Source organism: Physella acuta, unplaced genomic scaffold (genome assembly GCF_028476545.2).
Source record: "Physella acuta isolate Inbredline_101_S28 unplaced genomic scaffold, ASM2847654v3 ptg000604l, whole genome shotgun sequence".
In the NCBI taxonomy this organism is placed as follows: Eukaryota; Metazoa; Mollusca; class Gastropoda; family Physidae; genus Physella; species Physella acuta.
In genome coordinates, this window is record NW_026732123.1 from 1,021,993 (window position 1) to 1,043,843 (window position 21,851).

Consider the following 21,851-nt stretch of genomic DNA (forward strand, 5'->3'; position numbering starts at 1 on the left):
AGTTTTTAAATTGCTAGGAACTCATTTCTTTCATAAGATTAAACTATTCTGTCTTTAAAAACTATGATTAAGAATAAGTTTATTTAATAATAAAAAAAATTAGAAAACTTGTTTACTAATCCTAGATTTCAGGTCAATTTAATGCAAGTAATTGGCCACAAAAATATGATGGATAAACCAACTATCGTTCAGCAAACAAAACACCTCCACATTTTTTAATTCAGTTTTAGGAAAATTGTTTTTTATTTTTATTATTTTTAACACTCACAAAAATCTGTTAATCAGATATGCTAAATTTTTGCATAATTGCTTATGACAGTTCCACTTCATTTAATGAATTCAACTCAGATGAACAAATGAAGAGTATCTTGGAAATTCTGCTTTTGTGGGTCTTTCTCGGTTTTAAGTTTGTTTTTTCATGTTGTTGAATTGGAGTATCTTTAACCACTTTCTTTTGCAACTTGATTCCTGTTATTTTGTTGTATTTTAAGACATTATAAAATCTTAAGGTAACTGCATGAATTATTGTAATATAAACTGAATGAAATATTTGTATGCTGATGCACATATATATACATGAAAATATAGGTGCTTAGCAGATCCTAATGCTTATTCAATGAATATACAAGTCATATTTAATTTTGCAATATCATTTTCTTTATCATTCAAAATACTTTTTTTTAAATGTTTATTGATATAATTCAAGACTGAGAGGGAGATGCTAGGGTTATCAATTATTTTTAAAAGGTAAATTTATTAGAAATCTGGCAACAAACAAATTTCTTGATGAAAAATGTGTAACAAACTTTATTTGTAGCTAGAAAGTTTAAGCGTGCAGTCACTTTTACATAAATACATTAGCAAAACTTGCAGTGATTTCAAGATTTAATTCACTGAGTTGGAAGTTTTATCACATTTGCATCAGCACATGGTCATATCATGTAGTCATTTGAATTATAAATTATTATATACCACATCATAATACTATGTATTGTCTTCATAAAGTTATAAAATATGTTCAAATATAGAACTGTGTGTATTAGGCTGCTGATGAATTTGTGACATATACATCTGTATGTGTATGTTTTTGTATTCTATAAGGCAAAGAAAATATTTTTAAATTAAAAATAATTAAGAATTTTTCTTTTAATTGTTTAAATGTTTTTAGGTATATGTTGATTTTTTTAAAGTATTAACTTTCATAGCTTAAAACAAAACATAGCGGATTAATAACATTTAATTGTTGGACTTTACAAAGAATATAGTTTCATTTATGCTTAAGATTAAATAAATCTTTTAAATACTGATTGGGAAACAGCAAATTTTTTAAGAAAATTTGTTAATAATTGAATTATTATTTCTTTCACCTTAAATTAATGAATCTTTTTGTGATTGTGCACAGTGGAAGTAAATCTACCGTAGCCCCAGTAAAGACTGGCAAGAAAAAAGTGATAGAAACTGAGACAGAGCCAGCAAATACAGAAATTCCAGACACATCCAGAGATTTAGAACTGCTGGTATCTGCCATCATAGACTTCACCAAGTGCACATGTGATGTGGAGACCATCCACTTTAAAAGCACACCCATGTTCCAGACCAGAGTCTATAGGTAACTTTTTCTTTTCTTTGTCGATTTTAATGGGAAACATAGGTTGGGCTAATTATAGCTGTGGATGAACTAATATCAAATTAGTCTACTGTTTATGTGACTTTTTAATATTGTTTATAAAAGGTAAATTAGATGAAAAATTTTAAAAATCATTTTTAAATTTTTAACATTATTTTATTTGTATAAATCACACAGAAATTTTGATGTGTTAAATAAACCAAATATAAAAATGTCTGTGATTGAAAATTTGGGAATGCATGTTATCTAATTTACTCCTTTTAAAATGTTTTCTGTATGACAATAATTCCTTTTTTTTTTCTTTTTCCAAACAGCTTGGTACTTAAAAATGAAGGTCCAGTCTCCTTTGACTACAACTGGCTCGTAGTAATGGACAGTTTTACGCCCATGATGCGGCGCTCCGTGACCTTCCTGTCAGAGGGAGACCGCCCCGAGTCCCGGGTGGATGTCGTTGAGACCCAGTACATTCCCTTCTCTGTTGAGCCCCAGTATGGGACCATTGCTGCTGGCTGCAAGATGAACGTTGTGGTCAAGTTTGCTCCCTTGGATGCCAATGACTATGAAGGGAGACTAATTTGCAGGTATTTCAATATCTAAAATTTTAAAATCCTTTTGTATTGCTAGCAATAGCACTGATTTATATTCTAGAACTTCAAAAGAAATTATTTAACTAGCCAGTTTTTACAATTTTGCACTATTAGATTTAGGCTTTAGTTTTAAAAGATTATGGATACTCTATTCCCTATTTTTGTTTACTTTGTACTTGCAGAAATAACTAGCCTAGATGTACATCTTTTACTTCATGTTTTTTATCTTGATTATCCATAAGGATTGTAAATAATTTATTATGAATTCAGACAATGGTTCTTTATTTTTATTTTTTTGCAGTGTTCCTTTTATGAACAAAGGTGAACAAGGACCAGTCATTGGGGTGAAAGGTCGCAGCATTATGCCCTACTGTCATTTTGAACTGGAAGAATCTGATTACTTGGCTCGAGCTAAAAATAACCATGAAAACCATAATCAGGGCAACGCAGTGCAGGGACCAAATGTTGACCCCACTACACGGGTCATTGAGTTTAATGTCTGTGGCATTGGCATCAAATGTTTCAAGTAAATTTTTTTTTTTTTAATAACACATTTCTTGAAACAGAGCCTGCACACACAGAAATTCCAGAAAATTCCAGTTAATTATTATTTTCTTGAAAAAATAGTGTTCAGTGGCATTTAAAGTTTCAAACTACAAATACAATAATGAAACTTTAAAGTCATGTTTGAGATTAAAGTTATAGAGATTAATTAACCTTAATCTTCATAAATCAAATGAAGTTCAGGATTTTAAAACAATGATTCACACCACTTCCATAGAAATATTTAGGTTAACTCCGCTATAAAACTGAAAATTTTCTTTCCTAGGGAGTTTGGAATCATTAACCCAACAAATGAGCCTTTCACTTTTGAGTGGATTTGTGAGGATGACAATGATCCCAAGCAGCCTGTATGTTTCAAGTGTGCTCAGCCAGTAGGGGAGATCAAGAATGGTAGAAAGTGCAAAGTAAGTTCATGTCTTGTCTGATTGGCCTAGCAATTTATAAAAATATATATATATATATATATATATATATATATATATATATATATATATATATATATATATATATATATATATATATATATATATATGTATGTATGTATGTATGTATGTATGTATGTATGCATGTAAAGTACCATTTCAAACCGTGAGGCAGTTGAAGTAGAGTTTACCTGTCTCCTCTTCCTTTTAAATTTTCTCCCCAAATATTGTTTTATTAAGGTTTGGTTACCTCTGTTTTATCTTTAAAAGTATTTTTTTTAAAGTAATTTCAGTAAATTTGGCATTTCACCTGCAGGTTGGATTTGAGTTTACTTCTTATACTTTGGAAGCTACGGAGTCCTTTTGGCGCTTTACCATCCCATCAAGGGCAATAACCATTCCTTTTCTGTTGGTTGGCTACACAAGGGAACCAAATATTTGTTTAGACAGGTCCCACCTCAACTTCAAAACTCTTCTTGTTGGTAAGTCCAGTAAAGCTTATTAAAATGGTCATTTGGTATTGAGGTTTATCTTTATATTTTTGTTTCTTTTTTTGAGTGATAATATTAATAATGAAGATATAAATTAAATTGTTTAAAAAAATTTAGTTGAAGATATATTTCAAACCTGTTTTTTTTTTGTTACTTTAGGGAGAGAAGCAAGAGACACAGTGTACCTGACTAACAATGAAGATACTTATTTCAACTTTGCTTTTGTGGAAGACTCTTGTCATTCAGAAGGCTACTCAGCACATTTGAAAGTAGACCCAATGCATGGACACATTCCACCTCACTCAAGGTAAGCACAAGTGGGATGAAATACATAACAAATGTTTAATAAATGTTTAGTACATAATGGACACATTCCACCTCACTCAAGGTAAGCACAAGTGGGATGAAATACACAACAAATGTTTAATAAATGTTTAGTACATATACTTTTTAATAGAATTCTTTTTTAAAGAAATTGACAAATATTGTATAATTTTTATAGCTGTCAGAGTAAGACTTAAAACTGTAATTTAAATGTTTTTAAATGGTTATGTAACAACTTTTTTTGTGTACATTTTTGATAGAATCAAATAAACATCATTTAAATTGTTTTCTTATAAACTATTATGCACAAGAATAATTAAAAATGCATAACCAGATTTAAAAAGAAACATACCTTAACCAGTGCTTTTATATTAACAGCATCCCGGTGAATTTAAGTTTTTCACCAAAAACTGAGAAGGAGACAAACTTCAACCTGCGCTGTGTGATCCAGCACAAAAAATCTCCAGTGACATTAAACGTGAAGGCTGAGGGCTACAGCATGAACAGCATTTTGTTGTGTGAGGACTCCACTGGCAACAGGGTAGAACTCAGTGACAGGGGAGTTAATCAGATCAACTTTGGAGAGGTGACCACAATATTCTAGTCCAGGGGTCTCCAAACTACGGCCCGCGGGCCGGATGCGGCCCGCGAGGTCCTCTTATCCGGCCCGCGGAGATCTTTTTGTCCAGGGAAAAAACGTTTGTTGGTGATGGCTGAGGAACTTTGCCCAGAAAAATCAAAGATATGCCTGGAAGAATCTGGCCCCCGAACTGAAATTTTATGGTTAATGCGGCCCTCGGACTGAAAAGTTTGGAGACCCCTGTTCTAGTCCATGCACTCTTACTAGCACTATATTGTGTACTACTTTAAGGAAATTGTACTTAAATTCGCCTAAATGAGATTTTTAATACATTGTTTGTTTAAAATGTCAATTCATATTATTAATAATAAAAATACAAGCTTTGAAAAATTAAGTAACCCATTAGGTCCATACAACAACAATTTGAATAAGCTTGTGTGACTGAAGAAACTCATGGCTTTGACTGGCATTGTCTGTAGATTAATATTTATAATCTCCAACCTCAAAAAAATAAAAAAAAAATAAAAAAAATAAAAAAAAAATAAAATAAAAAAAATCTCCAACCTCTTTGTACTTGTTTAGACCCTGCCAAGGAAATCCTGGCTTTTGTCAAAGATTCAAACCTCTTTTATTTATTGTGTGCACAACTGCTGCAACTCTCTACCATATTTGATAGATTAAGCATACTAGAAATACTAAGTTTATCAGTTAAGAAATAGATTACGTTTTATATTCACTGGGACTTTTCTTTTTTCTAAAACAATTGTAGATTCTCCAAGCTAAATTAAATGTTCTTGGTTTTGCCAGGTGGAGGTGAGTGAGAACATCATCAGACATTTGTTCCTGCTCAACACCGGCAAATTTAACTTCGACTACAGCTGTGATTTCCATGAGAAAACACTTGGCACAGATGCTGTCACTGTGACTCCTCCCAGAGGCGGGGTTATGTTTGGAGAGACACAGGAGATCTCACTGGCCTTCTGCCCACCCAGGAAGATGTCACTCAAGTGCTGTGAACTTGCTCTCAAGGTAGGTCATCTAAAAATTATAGAATCCTAGGTTTTGTCTGAAAGAGTGACCTTTTTCTAGCCTCAGAACAATTCCTTTCTGAGGTAAAATATTTTTGTTAAGGTCTAGTGCTTGAGTCTAAGAAAATATTTTTCTCTTTAAATGAAAAACAAATTTTAATTAAGAATTTGGTTGAATTTATTTTTTTAAATAGAAATTTATCTAAAATAGAGTGCACACCCATCAACAAAGATGCATTTTAGAAGATTTTTTTGTAAGCAGAACTCACATTGTAAAAGTAATATTTTTCAGATATGTTTTTAAATGTAATGAACCATGCTTAACTCTCCTGCTTCCAATGTTTAGGTTACCAATGGGCCGACCTATGAACTCTGCATCACTGGCCAGGGAGTAGTCCCAGGTATCCTTTTCTCATTCAGATCCCACAACTTTGGCAATTGCTTTGTGTACAAGGCAGGCCTGGAACTGCCTAAAGAACAGGCTATACTAAAACTTACCAACAAAGACAAAAAAGAAGTCAGGTAAGTAACTAAAATCTGCAATTTAATAAATAACTCTTTATAAATTGCCAAAATACATTTAAATATTATATAGGTCTACTCTTTGCTGTTATAATTTTAATAATTTTTTAAAATTACTTTTATATTTACACATTTTCTTTTTCCCTGTGTTACAAATTTCAAATTTGTAAATTACTAACTTATTTTCTGAAATATATTTCAATATTGCATAGGCCTACTCATTATCATTAAAATTAAAATAATTTTATATTACTTTCTTATGTGTACTTTCTCTTGTTCCCAAGTGTTGACTGCTTGTATTCTCCAACAAGCCATTTAAGTCATAAGTTTGAGACGTGTGTTATTGCTCCTGGTAAAACTTTAAAGGTGCCTTTCACATTTTGCCCAACTCAACCCATCAAGTACCATGAAACTGTAGTCTTTGAGATTAATGGACTGAACAAGCAAAAGGTTGAATTCTATGGAACTGGTCATGAAATGAAGGTATGGTACTCCTGTCCGTTTGATGTTACACTTTTTTTTTAGTGTTGTGTTCTTTCCGTAGCTTAAACACATGGCATGTGACATCATTGTTTATTGCGTTCTGGTCATAACCATAAACACTTTTCCGGTTGCATAACTAAAATAATGTTTCTACATTCGAATATTGTTTTATTTTTATTTTCTTTCTTTAAATAAAATTAATTTATACATTTAAAACATCCAACATACTATTTTGAACAAAAGTCTGTATCTTTTAGTTCTCCATATATCGCTGAAGATACTGAACTCTTAGACTCGAGACACGCTGACAGAGAGAGAGAGAGAGAAGTGCACACATGGGCTTTTATATATTAAGATTGTAAAATTTTCCAATCACCCCCCCCCCCCCCCACTTCCTTTTTTAGACTTAGACTTAGACTTAGTCCTCTCTGCTCCTTATGGAGCATAGGGCCTCCACCATTTCCTTCCATTTCTTCCTATCCTCGGCTATTAATTTTGACATCTCCCAAGACATCCCTATTGGCTTCAGTTCTTCAAGAAGACTCCGCCTCCAGGTCTGTCTTGGGCGCCCTCTCTTCCGCTTTCCCTGGGGGTTCCACTCAAGCGCTTGTCGTGTAACATTTGTGTGAGCCTTTCGCAGCATGTGACCCACCCAGCGCCACTTCCTCCTTCTTATTTGCACACCTATAGGCTCCTGCCTAGCTTTCCTCCATAGTTCCAAGTTCGGCACTTTGTCCTGCCATCTCAGTTTCAGTATCTGTCTAAGGCATCTATTCATGAAGGTCTGTATCTTTGCTGTACTTCCTTTTTTACTTGTCACAAATGTCCAAACCCCAACATTTCTTCTTTCTTCTTTCCTCCCCCCCCCCCTCGCCCCCACCCAATAAGTGTGGCGACAATGATAAATATGTAAATATTGAGTTAAAGGGCAAAACATTTTTTTATTTGAAATATGCAGATGAAGTTTTTAAAAAAACTACAATTAATTAGTACTCTTATATCACAATTTTTCTGTGGAAATATTCACTTCTCAGGAATTTAGAAAAATCATAAAATTTGTTTAAACTTGTTTTGCATTTGAGAACTTAAACTAGAGCATTTTAACAAAATGATTTTGTTGTTGTATTTTTTAAAAAAAAGTCTTTTTTTTTTTTTTTTTTAATTCATATTTTTGTTTTTCAGATTGAAGTTTTAGATCCAAAACAGAAATGTTTAAATTTAGGAGCAAGAATGGTGGGGGATAATGTGAGGAAGTTTATCCCTATAGTAAATAACAGTCCTTCACCTATTACCTTTAACTTGGCCTTGACCCCAACGGAACCTGCCCTGCAACAGAAAGAAGTTTTATCAATCACACCTAAAGAACAAATCACACTAGATGCCAATGGAGGAACAATGAAAGTTGAGGTCTGGTTCAGACCAAAAGCACGAATTCCACAGTTTGCTGAGGAAGTAAGTAGCAAAAACAGGCTTCTAAAGTTTTAAAAGATTTGTAAGTTTGAAGGTTTCAGTTTAACTGAATAAATAAGTTCTAAGAAAATAATGCATTAAATACTCCTTATTTTTTGCTTCAACCTACAATCATCAGCTCAGCAATAAATGTAGATACCATACAAATTTTAAGTTTTATAAATTGAATTTGGTGGATTTAAAACATCATTCATTAGTTTTATAATGCAACACTAAAAAAAATATACACTTCCAAATTACCTAATTAAATAAACCGGTAGTGATCTCCCCTAAACTTTCTCGAATATTCTTATATAAAACAACAGGGGATGGTAACTGGGGATATAGTTATGATTTTTAATCCATTTTAAATACTTAAACTTTTAAAAATAGAATAGAATCTCATAAAAAAAACATTGCGCACCAAGCAAACGCCGAATAAAAACGCGTATAATAGTGCGCAATATTATTAGTACTTTAAAAATTTACATTAGTTTTTTGAGAAATCGGAAGTAGCGTAAATTACTACTTCCAGTCAACGGAAATTACTCAAAATTTAACAGAAGGTAGAGAATTAGATCTTTTACTTACATGTGAAATTTCATTTATCTATCTGAAATAGTACTCAAGTTATAGGCTTTTGAAAAATTCAAAGTAGGAAAAGTACCACTTCCGGTTATCGGAAATCGCTCAAAAGTTGATACGGATCTACGATTTTGATAAAATACTTATATATGAAATTTCATCAACCTAGCTGTAACGGTACTCAAGTTATCGTGTTTACACACGGACAGACAGACAGACAGACAGACACACACACACACAGACATACGGACAAGATTGCAAAATTATGTTTTTCCGTATCAGTGAGGTGTAAAACGTCGAGATTTGTAAAAATCTCGATTTTTTTTTTTTTTGCACGATTACAATACTTTCTCTATACTACGTATATACGAGAAAGTAAAAATATACACTTTCAAATTACCAAATAAAAATACACATGTTCTAATTACTGAATAAACTTACAAAATTTTAAAAACCTTCTCTGCCTCTGATAATTTTTTTTCTGTACAAATAGCCTAGCTATGTTTAATTACTTGTTTATACAGTAACATTATCTTTCTTCTCACTTAGGTGCTGATGGAATGTTCTGGTATGTCCCAGCCAATATTTGTTGTGAAGGGGTCCTGCCTGGGCATGGAAGTGAACCTGGACTCCGACTACTTGGCATTTGGCACAGTCTACCAGCGCAGCAGCAGTACAAGGAAACTGGTCATGACAAACTCTGGTGACATGAACACAAAGTGAGCAATACACTTGTTTAAGTGCTCTTTACTTTTTGCTGTACTCTCAATACACTTGTTTGAGTGCTCTTTACTTTTTGCTGCACTCTCAATACACTTGTTTAAGTGCTCTTTACTTTTTGCTGTACTCTCAGTTGTGTAAGATAGGCTAGGTATTTTAAGTTCTTCTACTCATAATCCAACTAAAGTAGATGTTTTTGGATTTTCTTTTAATGAAACATATTTAGTCTTCTTTTTAACAAAAGGTTGGTATTTTAAATTATTATTTTAGTGGATTTTTTAAAAACTAAACATGTTTTGTGGGTTTTTTTTAATTTAAAAAATGTGGTGTTTTTTGTTTATTACTTTAAGTTCTTTAATACCATTTTACTTATTGAAATAAACTTCTATAATTATTTAAGTATTTTCTATATAAAATATATCTGTAAAATAGTGGTTAGATTTTGCATGTTTATTTCTTGTTGGTTGTAGTAGTTATTGATTATATAATTGAATAAATGTTGGTGGGTATACACCTTTCAAAGTTTCTCATCATTTAATTTTCAGGTTCAGATGGGATATTAAACGGTTCAAGCCAGATTTTTCTATATCTCCTGTTGAAGGTTATATCACACCGGGCATGGAAGTTACATTTGATGTCGTGTTCCAACCACAAAGTGTTAATGGTGATGTTAGATACGATGTAAGTAGCCTTCACATTGTAAGTAGCCTTCACACTGAACTAAAAGCTCTGATGTTAAAAAAAATTTTATTGCAAAATATAACTAGAAAAGTTAAGATCTCCTTGAACACAATTCGTTTTCAAATTTATTTTTTAAAATTAAACAGTGCTCAGCATCAAAGATGTTTAATTCCTCTTTTAAACAAATTGTCTATTTTGTCACTGTGGCATATTTCAGAAACTCAAATGTTACTTGGATGGTGGGCCTCACAAGCCGATAACCCTAACCCTGACCGGGTCATGCACAGGTATCCCACCGGTTAAAGAGGTGCAAAACTTCCAGTGTGTGGTTCGTCAGACAGAAACCAGGCAGCTCATGATTCCCAACAAGAGCAACCAGCTCTGGAACCTGAAGCCTATCATTGACGGGGAGCATTGGACTGGACCTGTTTCTTTCATAGTCGAACCACAGCAGACCAAGTCATACGAGTTGACTTACAAGCCGCTAACAATGACTGCAGAAAACAAAAAACATACCGTATGTCTTGTTAAAAACATGTATTTGTATTAGATCAATATTCTGAATATAATAACTAGTGAAAAATAAGTTTGTGAAATCTATTCCTCTAATTTCTTTTGAGACTGTCTAAATATATTCCTGATTTAAAATTCTTAGCTTACAGGTCATCACTGACCATGGCATGAAAGGATTGTGTTGCCCAGATACCTTTAATTTACCCTAACTAAAAAGGTACCATTCTGAGTAAACTGAGGGACATCCCTTGAGAATGGAAACCAAAAGTTTTTCTTTCTGTCTAGCAATCAAATCACCCAACCACATAAAATTCCCAAGATATCTATCAAACCTTTATTTTCAACATAAAACTTGAAAAAACCAAATGTTTCTAAATTTTTACATGGTTTCATTCTTCCCCCCCCCCCCCAACAGTTCAAATGTTTCTAACATTTTACAAGTTTCTATTTTCTTCCCCAATCCCTGATGGTTCAAATCTTTCTATTTGCAGGGTTCTATTTTCTTCCCCCTCCCTGATGGCTCAAATCTTTCTACTTGCAGGGTTCTATTTTCTTCCCCAATCCCTGATGGTTCAAATCTTTCTATTTGCAGGGTTCTATTTTCTTCCCCCCTCCCTGATGGCTCAAATCTTTCTATTTGCAGGGTTCTATTTTCTTCCCCCTCCCTGATGGTTCAAATCTTTCTATTTGCAGGGTTCTATTTTCTTCCCCCTCCCTGATGGTTCAAATCTTTCTATTTGCAGGGTTCTATTTTCTTCCCCAATCCCTGATGGTTCAAATCTTTCTATTTGCAGGGTTCTATTTTCTTCCCCCTCCCTGATGGCTCAAATCTTTCTATTTGCAGGGTTCTATTTTCTTCCCCCCTCCCTGATGGCTCAAATCTTTCTATTTGCAGGGTTCTATTTTCTTCCCCCCTCCCTGATGTTTCAAATCTTTCTATTTGCAGGGTTCTATTTTCTTCCCCCCTCCCTGATGGTTCAAATCTTTCTATTTGCAGGGTTCTATTTTCTTCCCCCCTCCCTGATGGTTCAAATCTTTCTATTTGCAGGGTTATATTTTCTTCCCCCTCCCTGATGGTTCAAATCTTTCTATTTGCAGGGTTCTATTTTCTTCCCCCCTCCCTGATGGCTCAAATCTTTCTATTTGCATGGTTCTATTTTCTTCCCCCCTCCCTGATGGTTCAAATCTTTCAATTTGCAGGGTTCTATTTTCTTCCCCCTCCCTGATGGCTCAAATCTTTCTATTTGCAGGGTTCTATTTTCTTCCCCCTCCCTGATGGTTCAAATCTTTCTATTTGCAGGGTTCTATTTTCTTCCCCCCTCCCTGATGGTTCAAATCTTTCTATTTGCAGGGTTCTATTTTCTTCCCCCTCCCTGATGGTTCAAATCTTTCTATTTGCAGGGTTCTATTTTCTTCCCCCCTCCCTGATGGCTCAAATCTTTCTACTTGCAGGGTTCTATTTTCTTCCCCCCTCCCTGATGGCTCAAATCTTTCTATTTGCAGGGTTCTATTTTCTTCCCCCTCCCTGATGGCTCAAATCTTTCTATTTGCAGGGTTCTATTTTCTTCCCCCTCCCTGATGGCTCAAATCTTTCTATTTGCAGGGTTCTATTTTCTTCCCCCTCCCTGATGGCTCAAATCTTTCTATTTACAGGGTTCTATTTTCTTCCCCCTCCCTGATGGCTCAGGGCTCCTCTTCAACCTCACGGGTGTGGCAGAACCTCCCAAGGTAACTGCTAGAATACAGAGAGACATCCCATGTAAAACAGGCTACACTGAACTCATTACTGTCTCCAATTGGCTCAAGAAACCCCAGAGGTGGGCAATGTTTACTTCAGTATTAAAACTCAGTGTTAAAACTCAGTGTTTAAACTCAACAGTAATAAGTTTAGTTTTTTAATTCCAACTCTGAAGTTTATAAGGTATGAAAGTGTATAAAGTCCAAATAACAGGTTAAAAAAACAAGTACCTTTCTGTCACCTTAAGAGGAGTCAGCACCTTGTTATGGTGATGTTACTATCCCAACCCAGAGCCAGGTACCAATTAGAGCTGGATCAACTCAGGGACACATTAGAGATCCAAGCCCAGAAAGCAGACTTATAACTGATTATAAAGCATTTAACTGTGCCAATTGTTTGTTGTTAAAAAAAAATTAAAATAATGTGTAATTAAAACTATATCTACTAATCTATTGTTTTAGATTCCGTGTTAAAATTGAGCCAATCAAACCAGAGAAGTTGGATGCTGGGATTACAGTCAAGGGTGTGGAGTATGTTGATGTGCCAGCCAATGGTAAAAAGGACTACAAGTTATATTTCTATGCTTACAAGGAAGGACAAACTATACTCAAGGTGATTGAACTTTCCATCCTACACAAAATAGTTTAATGTTATTGAATGTCAAGCTTGGTTCAATTTAATAAGTATATTTAAAGATTTAAGGTGTGGGTGTTTATAACTTCAGACATAAAATTTAATAAAAGCTTTTAAAAGTAAACAATTTAAATTAGTTATAATAGTAAGTTTAAATTTTTATTCTGTTGATAATGTTGAGGATTTATTTCTCCATACTTGTAGGTGACATTCATCAACGAACAAACAGGAGAGTACCAGTTCTATGAGGTAACCTTTAGAGCCACCAAACCAGGAACAATTTCCACCATCAACCTATCGACGCCAGTCAGACAGAGCATACAATACACAATCACAGTGGACAACCCACTGAACACCCAGGTTATTTTCCTCATCAGCTGTACTGTGCCAGAGATTCTTGTACCCAACATGTTGGCCGTCCCTGCTGGTTCTCAAGTGAGTGGATCACATAAGTGTTTTTATTTCATACATTTGATTCTAAATACAGACTTCCTTTTGTGTCACTGCAAAAAAAAAAATTAAATTTAATGTAAAAGTAATATAACAAACTATTATTACAAAAAAAAATTAATATACAATAAAAATTAATGTTAAAATACAACATAATATTTTCAAAATTAAAATAGAATTTTTGTAAAAAAAAATTATAAAAGATTCTTAGAATATAAAAAAAAACATTGTAAAAATATAACAAAAAACTACATCTCTGTAATAATGGTAACATAATTTTTATGTAATCTACTAAATTAATAAATTACCAAAATAATAATGACTACTTAAAAAATATTTTTTTTAATGATGACTACTTAGTTTTTTACATTTTCTTAGCATTTAATCAAGAAAATTAAACAAAATATTGCCTTATTTCTGCTTTCAGGGTCTTTTTACATTTGAATACCAGCCTCTAAAGATAGGTGAGACTACTGGGCGACTGGAATTAAACTGTACAGAATTAGGTCAGTACATGTATGACCTGGTACTGAATGCAACCCCAGGAGTGCCAGAGAAACCAATTTATTTCAAGACTGGACTTGGTTCCTCTGTGGTGCAAGTGGCTAAATTCTTGAACTTTGCTAAACAAAAGACAGACTACACCTGCAAGGTAAAAAGCTACTATCAAAATGTAGCTTAAATTTTATAACAAACACTTTGTTCATGTAAAAACTTGTTTAAACTTCAGCTACAAACTGTTGAAAAGTCAGTTTTACAAATTTTTTTTCTCTCACATACAATCACAATCTCAATTAAATTAAATTTTACAATTTAAATTACCCTCACATATATTATTATTTGAATAAAAAATAATGTTTTTTGGTCTCACCTTCAATCATATTGAAATTATATTTTTATATCATTGAAATTATATTTTAAATTAAACTTTAAATTAAATTCCCCTCCTCCTATATAACTATTATTAGATGAAATAAATTTAACACAAATATTTGTTTGTTCCCAGATTGATAACACAGACTTCCATGTAGAAAAAACAGTAGCAGCAGCCCCAGGCTCACCAGGTGGAACTGAAGTGGCACTAGAAGTGGTTTTTGAACCTTCTAAGCTAGGAGAGCAGAGGGCATCCCTGATGGTGTCCTCAGCTGTGGGTGGAGAGTATATCTTCCCCTTGTTTGGTACCTGTACAGCCCCCAAACCACAGGGCCCTTTCATCATAAAGACAGGGACCACAATTCCTATCATATTTAGAAATGTTTTTAGTACTGCTACACCTTTCACATTCCAGGTTTGTATTATTTAAATTTGTATTCTTTAGTTAATTAAAGATTGTATTGATATAATTTTATTTAAATTTATTTCCAATCTTCAGCTATAAGACTTATATACATATGTCCATTATATAATACACAATTCTATCATGTTATATACATTTCTATCATAAACATATATCTGTAATATTTATTATTTTTGGGCAGATCCTCTAATGCAGTTAATAAAAAACAAGTTTAGAATAAATCCATATAATTTTTAAAACATTTATTCAGATTATTGTATACTTATTTTTTTTTTATTTATATTTTTATACTTTTATAAAAAAGATGCAAGTGAAAAAATTAATAAAATATGTTTAAATCTGTGTTTTGCATTATTCAATCAATTCCGATGATTAAATCAAGTGATTCGCTATCCTTTCCTCAGGTGGACAATCCCCTGTTCCATCTGACAAAACATGGAGAAACCATCCGACCTCACAAGGATCACAGAATAGTCGTGGGCTATGACGGGCAAGACAGTAATTCTAAAAACCCCGTCATGGGAAAACTTGTAGTGTCATGCGCCAGGGCTGCGGGTGGAAATTCCAATGCACAGTGGATTTTCTATCTGAAAGGAATCCCTTATTAAAAGTTTCAGTACATGAACTCTTGATACTTCAATTCAGCTCACACCTTTACAAGTGAATGATTAGTAAAGATATTTTTAGTCTTTTTTAAAAATAATTTGCATTGTTTTTAAACTGCTTTTTTCTCCTACATCCCCTTACAGAATTTCCAGACCGTCCCAGATTTAATACACTTTTTTAAAATTGATAGATTACTTCATTTTCAGTATGCTATAAAATTATAAGAATGTTTTATTTTTCTAAATAATTATTTAAAATATATTTCATGACAGAACTGAGTGAAACTCATCTGATTAATTTAATGAATGTTTCAAATGATTATTTGGATATTATTTGTATCATAAGCATTTTAAATAGAAGTCTGGGTTTCTTTATGAATTGTGCAAGTGTAGTTTGTCTTGTGTTTTCAAATATTACCTAACAATTTGTTTTTAAATCAAATATTTATTATTCTAAAGAAAATATAAAACAAATAATATTAATTTCTTAAAATGTGAAATAGCATCACTAAAATTATTATTGCAAATGACATACAAAATTTATAAAAAGTGTATGTATTGATTCATAATTTATTACTCCAAACTGTGATTTTACCAATGCAATGAACAGGAATGGGTTAACTGCTAATTTTATATTTATAGTTGTACAGAGAATTTTGATAGCAATGTTGATGATTTTTTTTATCAAGTGGCGTGAATCTTATCTTTGAATATAATTAATGAATTTTGTAAATTAAATTTTAACTTCAAGCCTACAAGCTGTGATGAATTTTTGTTTAGAGTATTTTAAAATGTACAAGTATTGAAATATATACAAAATATTAAATGTTTACATTTAAAACATGTGTATGTCTCATTGTTTTTATTTTCCTGCAGCTAATTCTCCAAATGTTCATTCATTTAAGAAACTTCATATCATTTCCAAGACATGGTTATTTTCAGCAAAACACTAGCAATAAAACAAGAAACTGACAAACCACTCAATAAAATGCTGGTATATATTTTTATTTATGAAAACTGTTACAAAATGTATGTACACAAATCAGATATGATAAACAGGTTTGTGAATAAAATATTTAATTTTGGCTGGATCTTCATGGCTGAAAATTTGAGACAGTCGACAGATGAGACAGTGCAATATATTATATACAAACATGAAGAAATGCTTTTATGATATAACTGCTGAGAAAACATTAGCCCTAGTAAACAACATAACTGCTTATAGAATGTAAAGGATACTGAAATGGCAGGAAGGGACAAGCATTTAACTAAAGTTTTGTGCTTCAGGGGTTATACTAGTCAACAGGGGAGGTAAAAATATACAACTAAACCTTATTGATCAATTCATGTAATGCTATTCATATTGTGTCTTGCTAAAAGTAAAATGGACAACTGTTTTGTTTAAGACCAACAAACCTCTGTAAATTTTTATATATATATATATATATATATATATATATATATATATATATATATATATATATATATATATATATATATATATATAAATTCAGCAACTCAGCGTTAAAAAACCGCTATGTTTGCATGTACTGTCATTGGTCCAAGAGACAAGTCTTGAGCTATTGAAGTTGGTGTTTTTGAGCTAGCAGAATGGAATATGCTCTCTGCACGTGGGGTGGGATCTCCACGGGCGCCTGGTGACCACACTGGGCGTACAGCGTGAACTTCTCGAAGTGTACCAGCAGGTACTCTATGACGTCATCCAGCGTACCCACGTGGGGGCTGGGGTACTCCAACAGGGAGAGGGGAGGGGAGGAGACGCACAGGTGAACCTTGGAGGAGTCGTGCCACTGCTTTTGAAAGGTCAAGACTGCGCGGAGCTCCATGAGACTTTTGGTGACGACGAGGACAGATTTGGGGGCGATTCCCATTTGGTTCAACAGTCTTTGGGAGTACTGGATGTTCTCCCCTGTGTTTGTGGCTTGCATCTCGAGAATGATCTTGTCACGTGGTACGCCTCTTGCCGTCATTATATCACAAAATACTTCAGCCTCTGTCGAGTTGTTGGGGAGCTTGCCTAAAATAATAATTAAAAAAAACAAAACAATGAAAAAATCTGAAACTCTCTATTTGAGCGACGTCACTAAACTATAGATCTAGAGACTGTCAACGAAAAATAAGTTCACACATGTCTACAGGTCTATATATTTACTCTCCACATCCGATTAATAGAACCAAATAAAAGATTTTTCGTTCACGTATATCGGAAGTATATTTTTTTCTTTTTCGTCTTCTTCGTTCTTAATTTTTAGTGTTGGAAGGGATCGAGCCTTATCTGCCAGAGGGTTTGAACTCGAGACTTTTTTTTTCGAATTTATCAACCATGAGCTTTTGCCGACTCGACCACGCCTCCATCATAAATTAAGGATACGTGTCAACTGTTTATGCGCCATTGATGCCATTGACTCCGATTTCAGCCTGCTTTTCTTTTTGGATTTGCTTCCATAGCCTTTGTCCAACCAAGAACAAACTACAAGGCAGCTGTCTTGTGATTTTGGAGTTGTCTCTCCTAGAAGAGTGGCTGTACCCAGCTAACGAGCCTCATCTGCCCGAGGGTTCGAACTCGAGACTTTACCGACTCGACCACGCCGACCCCTATTTTTTTAAGTAATTGCGTTTGAAGAAATCTTAGCACATAGAAAAGGGGGGGGGGTTTAATTGTGACGCTTATATGTATAAAAGGCATTAAAACGGCACTTCACGAAAAGAGACAGCAACAGATTGACCTCGTCATATAGGCTTCCGACAAAAGGGATCCCGTCATCACGATTCCCGACCGATAAGCTAAGGTAATTTTGGCTCCCGATAAAATGGCTCCGGTCATTACGCAAGTTTCAAGTGGCCCCCCCCCCTCCACCAAGAGGTCTCTATGACGTGTCACCCGGTGACTGAGGGTGTACGTACAATTTTATTTGAATAACCAGTATTTTCAACAGCGTTATGAACCTGATATTTTTGTTGCTGATTTTTTGCCGTTTTTTCAATGCAGCGATGCTAATTAGGCTATTGTTCATTGTAGTACGATTGTATATTTCGTAGTTAAGTAACTAACCATATAGACATCCATGGTTCCTCACTGTTGAAGTCTTACAACCATCAACCATCGGCGGCTCCAGGCTATTATTGGGAGGGGGTACAGTTCTTAGTCTAAGGGGTCATCCATAAATGACATCACGCTTTTTTTGGACGATTTTTACCTCCCCCCCCCCCTCCCCTCCGTCACACAACGTCACAAAAAGCCAGACCCCCCAGACACACCATCTGAACCCCCCCCCCCTTCCCCCTCATCACACACCGCCACAAAATTACGGACCCCCCCCCCCCTCTCCCTATGAGTGTGACGTCATTTATGGACGAACCATAGCCTATATTTGTTCTAAAAATAATGGATGGGGCTAAATCATTTTAGTTTTAAAAAGATCTTACCTTTTGTACCAGTTCCTTCCTTCCCAGATATGAGCACTAAAGGCGCCCAGCCCTCCAAGTAAAGCTCAGCAGCGTGCTCCGCGGAGCGTGGATCATCGTTGCCAAGGACGATCATAACTTCACTCTGATAAGGGGAGAGAAAAAATAGATAGTTATGATATTTCGTTTCTTTTTTTTTAAATAATGGTTAAATTAGTTATATCTTTTTTTTTTAAATTGTCTAATTCAGGAGTTGAAGTAAATGGGCAGAATAGGTTGTGCACTTGATGTTTAAAATTAAATTAGGCCTAAATATAGGCGTAACTGTCGAATCGTGTATTTGTCTCGGCGGCGTTGACAGGGATTCAACATGGCAAATGGCTGTAAGTTGTAACTTAAAGTTAAACAGTTGTCGTTTTTGGTTGCTAACAACATCCCCCATCCCCGACTACGCCACAGAGTTGTGCAAACATTTTTTTCCCGACAAAGGCCTAAATGTTTTGTTCTTACCCGCGATATCCAGGTTTCTTTCATGTCCCCAGACGAAAAAGAAAAATATGTTAAACAAATATTTTTAAACTTGTATTTCTTTCTTCTCCCCCCCCCCCCCCCTCTCACCTAAATTTTAATTAGTCCCTCGGAGGTAGAGAAAAACATTGACCTTATTAAACAGACGCAAGAAGAAAAATATTCCTAAAAACAACCAGCAGAGAGCATTCATACGACTAATATAGATGGCGGCTAATTCAACTGAATGATCCGCTAAACGTCAAGCGCGGTAGGGAAGGGCTAGGAAGTGTGACGTCACATCTTGAATTTCATAATAAAAATAGACACCCATTGTGTTGTATGACACAGTAGCGTAGCGAGGGGGGCGGGACATATGTCCCCGGGCGCCGACCTTAGGGGGCGCCAAAATGGGTTGGAAAAATAAATTAAAAGGTTGAGGGGGGTGCAAATCGAAAGTTTAAGGGGGGGGGGGTGCAAATCGAAATCTTGAGGGGGGAAGGCGCCGGGAAGGGTCGCCTCTGGTATGACATGTGCACAACCCCAGCCGATCAGAAGAGCCTTGCGTATTTATTCTAAGTAGTAGTAGAGTAGGTGGCAGAGGCTAGTTCAGCCAGAATAGCTTCTTAATTCTTATCATCTAGTAGCGGGAGAGGGCAACCTTTGAATATGATGTATTAATAGCATTATGTAAGCTTTAGGAGCAGTGTTTCTTCCAGACTTTTTTCTCCAAGGGGACACTTGATATTTTCGGGGGGGGGGGGGGGGGGTCGTCAATATTTTCCGGGGAGCGGACACTGGTAAAGTCTGTGTTTTCTATATAAATGCCATTTCGTTAGGGGGGGGGGTAGACTTTCTTCGCCCCCCCCCCCCCCCGGGAGAGATACCTGGAAGAAACTCTGTTTAGGAGGGGCTCTTGAAAGGTGTCACCCATTGCCGATCGACCCCACAATGAAACTATAGGCCTAATGTGTTTAATTATATAGGCTATCACACAGGCTATTGGATGCAAAATGTCAGATTGCATCCCGTGTTTTTTTTTCAGGCATATCTCGGGGGGGGGGGGGGCTGTAGTTCGCCTCCCTATCCCCCCTCCCTCCCGGAGAAAAAGTCTGAAAGAAACATTGATCACATCTTCGATAAGCGATAAAAACACGATTAGAGTGTTACATTATTTTTGTAACCTTTCAATGTAATAAGAAATAGGCCTATCAAATCACCAAAATCGAAAGGTCGGTGCCATTACTGTGGGTTTTTTTTTTAAAGCCGTATTCCATAGTTCGCCACTAATCCCAACTGGTTCAGGTCAGGGTCGGTGTGCTTATTCGATTATCTCCCCGCCTTTGAATACAACAAAGGGAACTAAGTCGGTTGGCTTCGGTCACACAACCCGCTCGTGCTATAGGCTATCTAAATGTTTATATCATGCCAAAAAAATGAACTAAAAATTAAACTATCAACGGCAATTTTTAAAACTATAAAACAACTGGCATGCTTATAAAACGACATAGATCTAGAAAATGTATGCAAATTTGTTTAAGTTAAATGAAATTTTTTTTTCTTAACTGTAAATCTAGCTATTTTCAAGTTATCTCGAAAAATGATTTCCAAACAATATAAATAAACATATAATGTAATTGTTTGGATATCACACAAGTATTATTTAATAGGTGTCGATTTCTTGTTTCTTATAATTTTAATAAAATTAAATCGGCCTCGAGGCCACTCATTTAAAACAAAACAAAAAATAAACATCAATTTACCTTTACAAGAATTTGGTTCACTCTAGCGAAGTCCCACAACACTTTGGCACATTGCAGCAATATCTCCCTCATCTTGTTGACTACTATTTTTTTTCCTACCGATTTTTACACTAACTAGGTTAACCTACACTTCAGTAAGACACGCAATTTTGTTTCCGATGAGTATAAAGAGTACAGCCTACTATTTATAGTGCAAATCACGTGAAGAAAACGCATGGTTGGTGTGGGTGACAGGTGGTTGGCGGCAGAAGCGACACAAGTGACGGGGTGAAGTCTACAATGGTGATAATAATTTAATTCCCAAGTGGGGCGGAGAGGGGCAGTGGTTACGCCACATGTATTGGCTGTTGAATAATAGCGACGGACATAGCTCAGAATTGACCCAATTCTCGACCGCCCTAGACTGGTCATGCTATTGTTAATAGTGACGTATCAAAGCGACCTTCGGAACTAATGAAAACAGGTCACTTTAGTTGTAAAAACAAGTTGGTAGCTACTACAGAATAAATATTTTAAAGGTGGTGCTAATGTTTTCTCAGCAGTAGAATACGCTTAAAAGTAAATGTTATTGTATTTCGCCCCCATGTAATGGTCCTAAATTCACGATTCACAACATGTTTTCACATTCAGGTGGCCGAAGGGAATTGGCAGGCTAGTACTAGATCTAGATAATATACATTTAGCCCAAGTGTCATGGACATAAGCGTTCGTTTGTTGATGGCTTATTGTCTCTTTGGTTGTTTAGCCGTAATCACTAAGGAGGTCTACCAAACATGGAAACATGTCAGTACATTTACAGTACACGATTCCGTAATAATTAATGACTTTATGAATTGTTACGAAATTAATCGCATCT

At 34.9% G+C, this 21,851-nt stretch overlaps 2 protein-coding genes across 12 annotated transcripts in view; one reads left to right on the top strand and one right to left on the bottom strand.

The window, feature by feature from the left end:
- The window catches only part of LOC131947658 (hydrocephalus-inducing protein homolog), a 70,714-nt gene extending 55,246 nt beyond the window's left edge, over positions 1-15,468 (top strand). For 8 of the 11 annotated variants that reach the window (XM_059308902.1, XM_059308901.1, XM_059308906.1 and 5 more), the window contains 21 exons: positions 320-385; positions 1,403-1,609; positions 1,942-2,208; positions 2,516-2,740; positions 3,044-3,182; positions 3,517-3,682; positions 3,851-3,998; positions 4,394-4,601; positions 5,403-5,624; positions 5,970-6,145; positions 6,430-6,628; positions 7,811-8,080; positions 9,212-9,381; positions 9,928-10,063; positions 10,281-10,580; positions 12,230-12,393; positions 12,776-12,926; positions 13,152-13,382; positions 13,825-14,049; positions 14,404-14,685; positions 15,099-15,468. In XM_059308902.1, coding sequence (XP_059164885.1) covers positions 320-385; positions 1,403-1,609; positions 1,942-2,208; positions 2,516-2,740; positions 3,044-3,182; positions 3,517-3,682; positions 3,851-3,998; positions 4,394-4,601; positions 5,403-5,624; positions 5,970-6,145; positions 6,430-6,628; positions 7,811-8,080; positions 9,212-9,381; positions 9,928-10,063; positions 10,281-10,580; positions 12,230-12,393; positions 12,776-12,926; positions 13,152-13,382; positions 13,825-14,049; positions 14,404-14,685; positions 15,099-15,302 — 4,156 coding nt within the window. In that variant the 3' untranslated portion in view covers positions 15,303-15,468. The remainder of the gene's footprint in view (positions 1-319; positions 386-1,402; positions 1,610-1,941; positions 2,209-2,515; positions 2,741-3,043; positions 3,183-3,516; positions 3,683-3,850; positions 3,999-4,393; positions 4,602-5,402; positions 5,625-5,969; positions 6,146-6,429; positions 6,629-7,810; positions 8,081-9,211; positions 9,382-9,927; positions 10,064-10,280; positions 10,581-12,229; positions 12,394-12,775; positions 12,927-13,151; positions 13,383-13,824; positions 14,050-14,403; positions 14,686-15,098) is intronic. The other 3 variants (XM_059308909.1, XM_059308900.1, XM_059308903.1) reach the window with 1 other exon arrangement.
- Positions 15,469-16,787: 1,319 nt separating this feature from the next.
- Positions 16,788-21,656, bottom strand: LOC131947660 (uncharacterized). Its single transcript, XM_059308910.1, has 3 exons — positions 20,996-21,656; positions 18,747-18,870; positions 16,788-17,337 (listed from the first exon to the last, which is right to left on the bottom strand). Exons 1-3 carry the CDS (start codon positions 21,065-21,067, stop codon positions 16,880-16,882), a joined length of 654 nt encoding a protein of 217 aa, XP_059164893.1. The 5' UTR covers positions 21,068-21,656; the 3' UTR covers positions 16,788-16,879.
- Positions 21,657-21,851: the final 195 nt, after the last annotated feature.

What these genes read in the sequence shown, in the direction of transcription:
- LOC131947660 (XM_059308910.1), bottom strand. Translation starts at nt 21,067, where the DNA reads ATGAGGGAGATATTGCTGCAATGTGCCAAAGTGTTGTGGGACTTCGCT. An exon ending in TGAACCAAATTCTTGTAAAG is followed by an intron (nt 18,871 to 20,995) that starts GTAAATTGATGT and finishes TCCCCTTATCAG; the next exon opens with AGTGAAGTTATGATCGTCCT. An exon ending in GGAAGGAACTGGTACAAAAG is followed by an intron (nt 17,338 to 18,746) that starts GTAAGATCTTTT and finishes TTATTATTTTAG; the next exon opens with GCAAGCTCCCCAACAACTCG.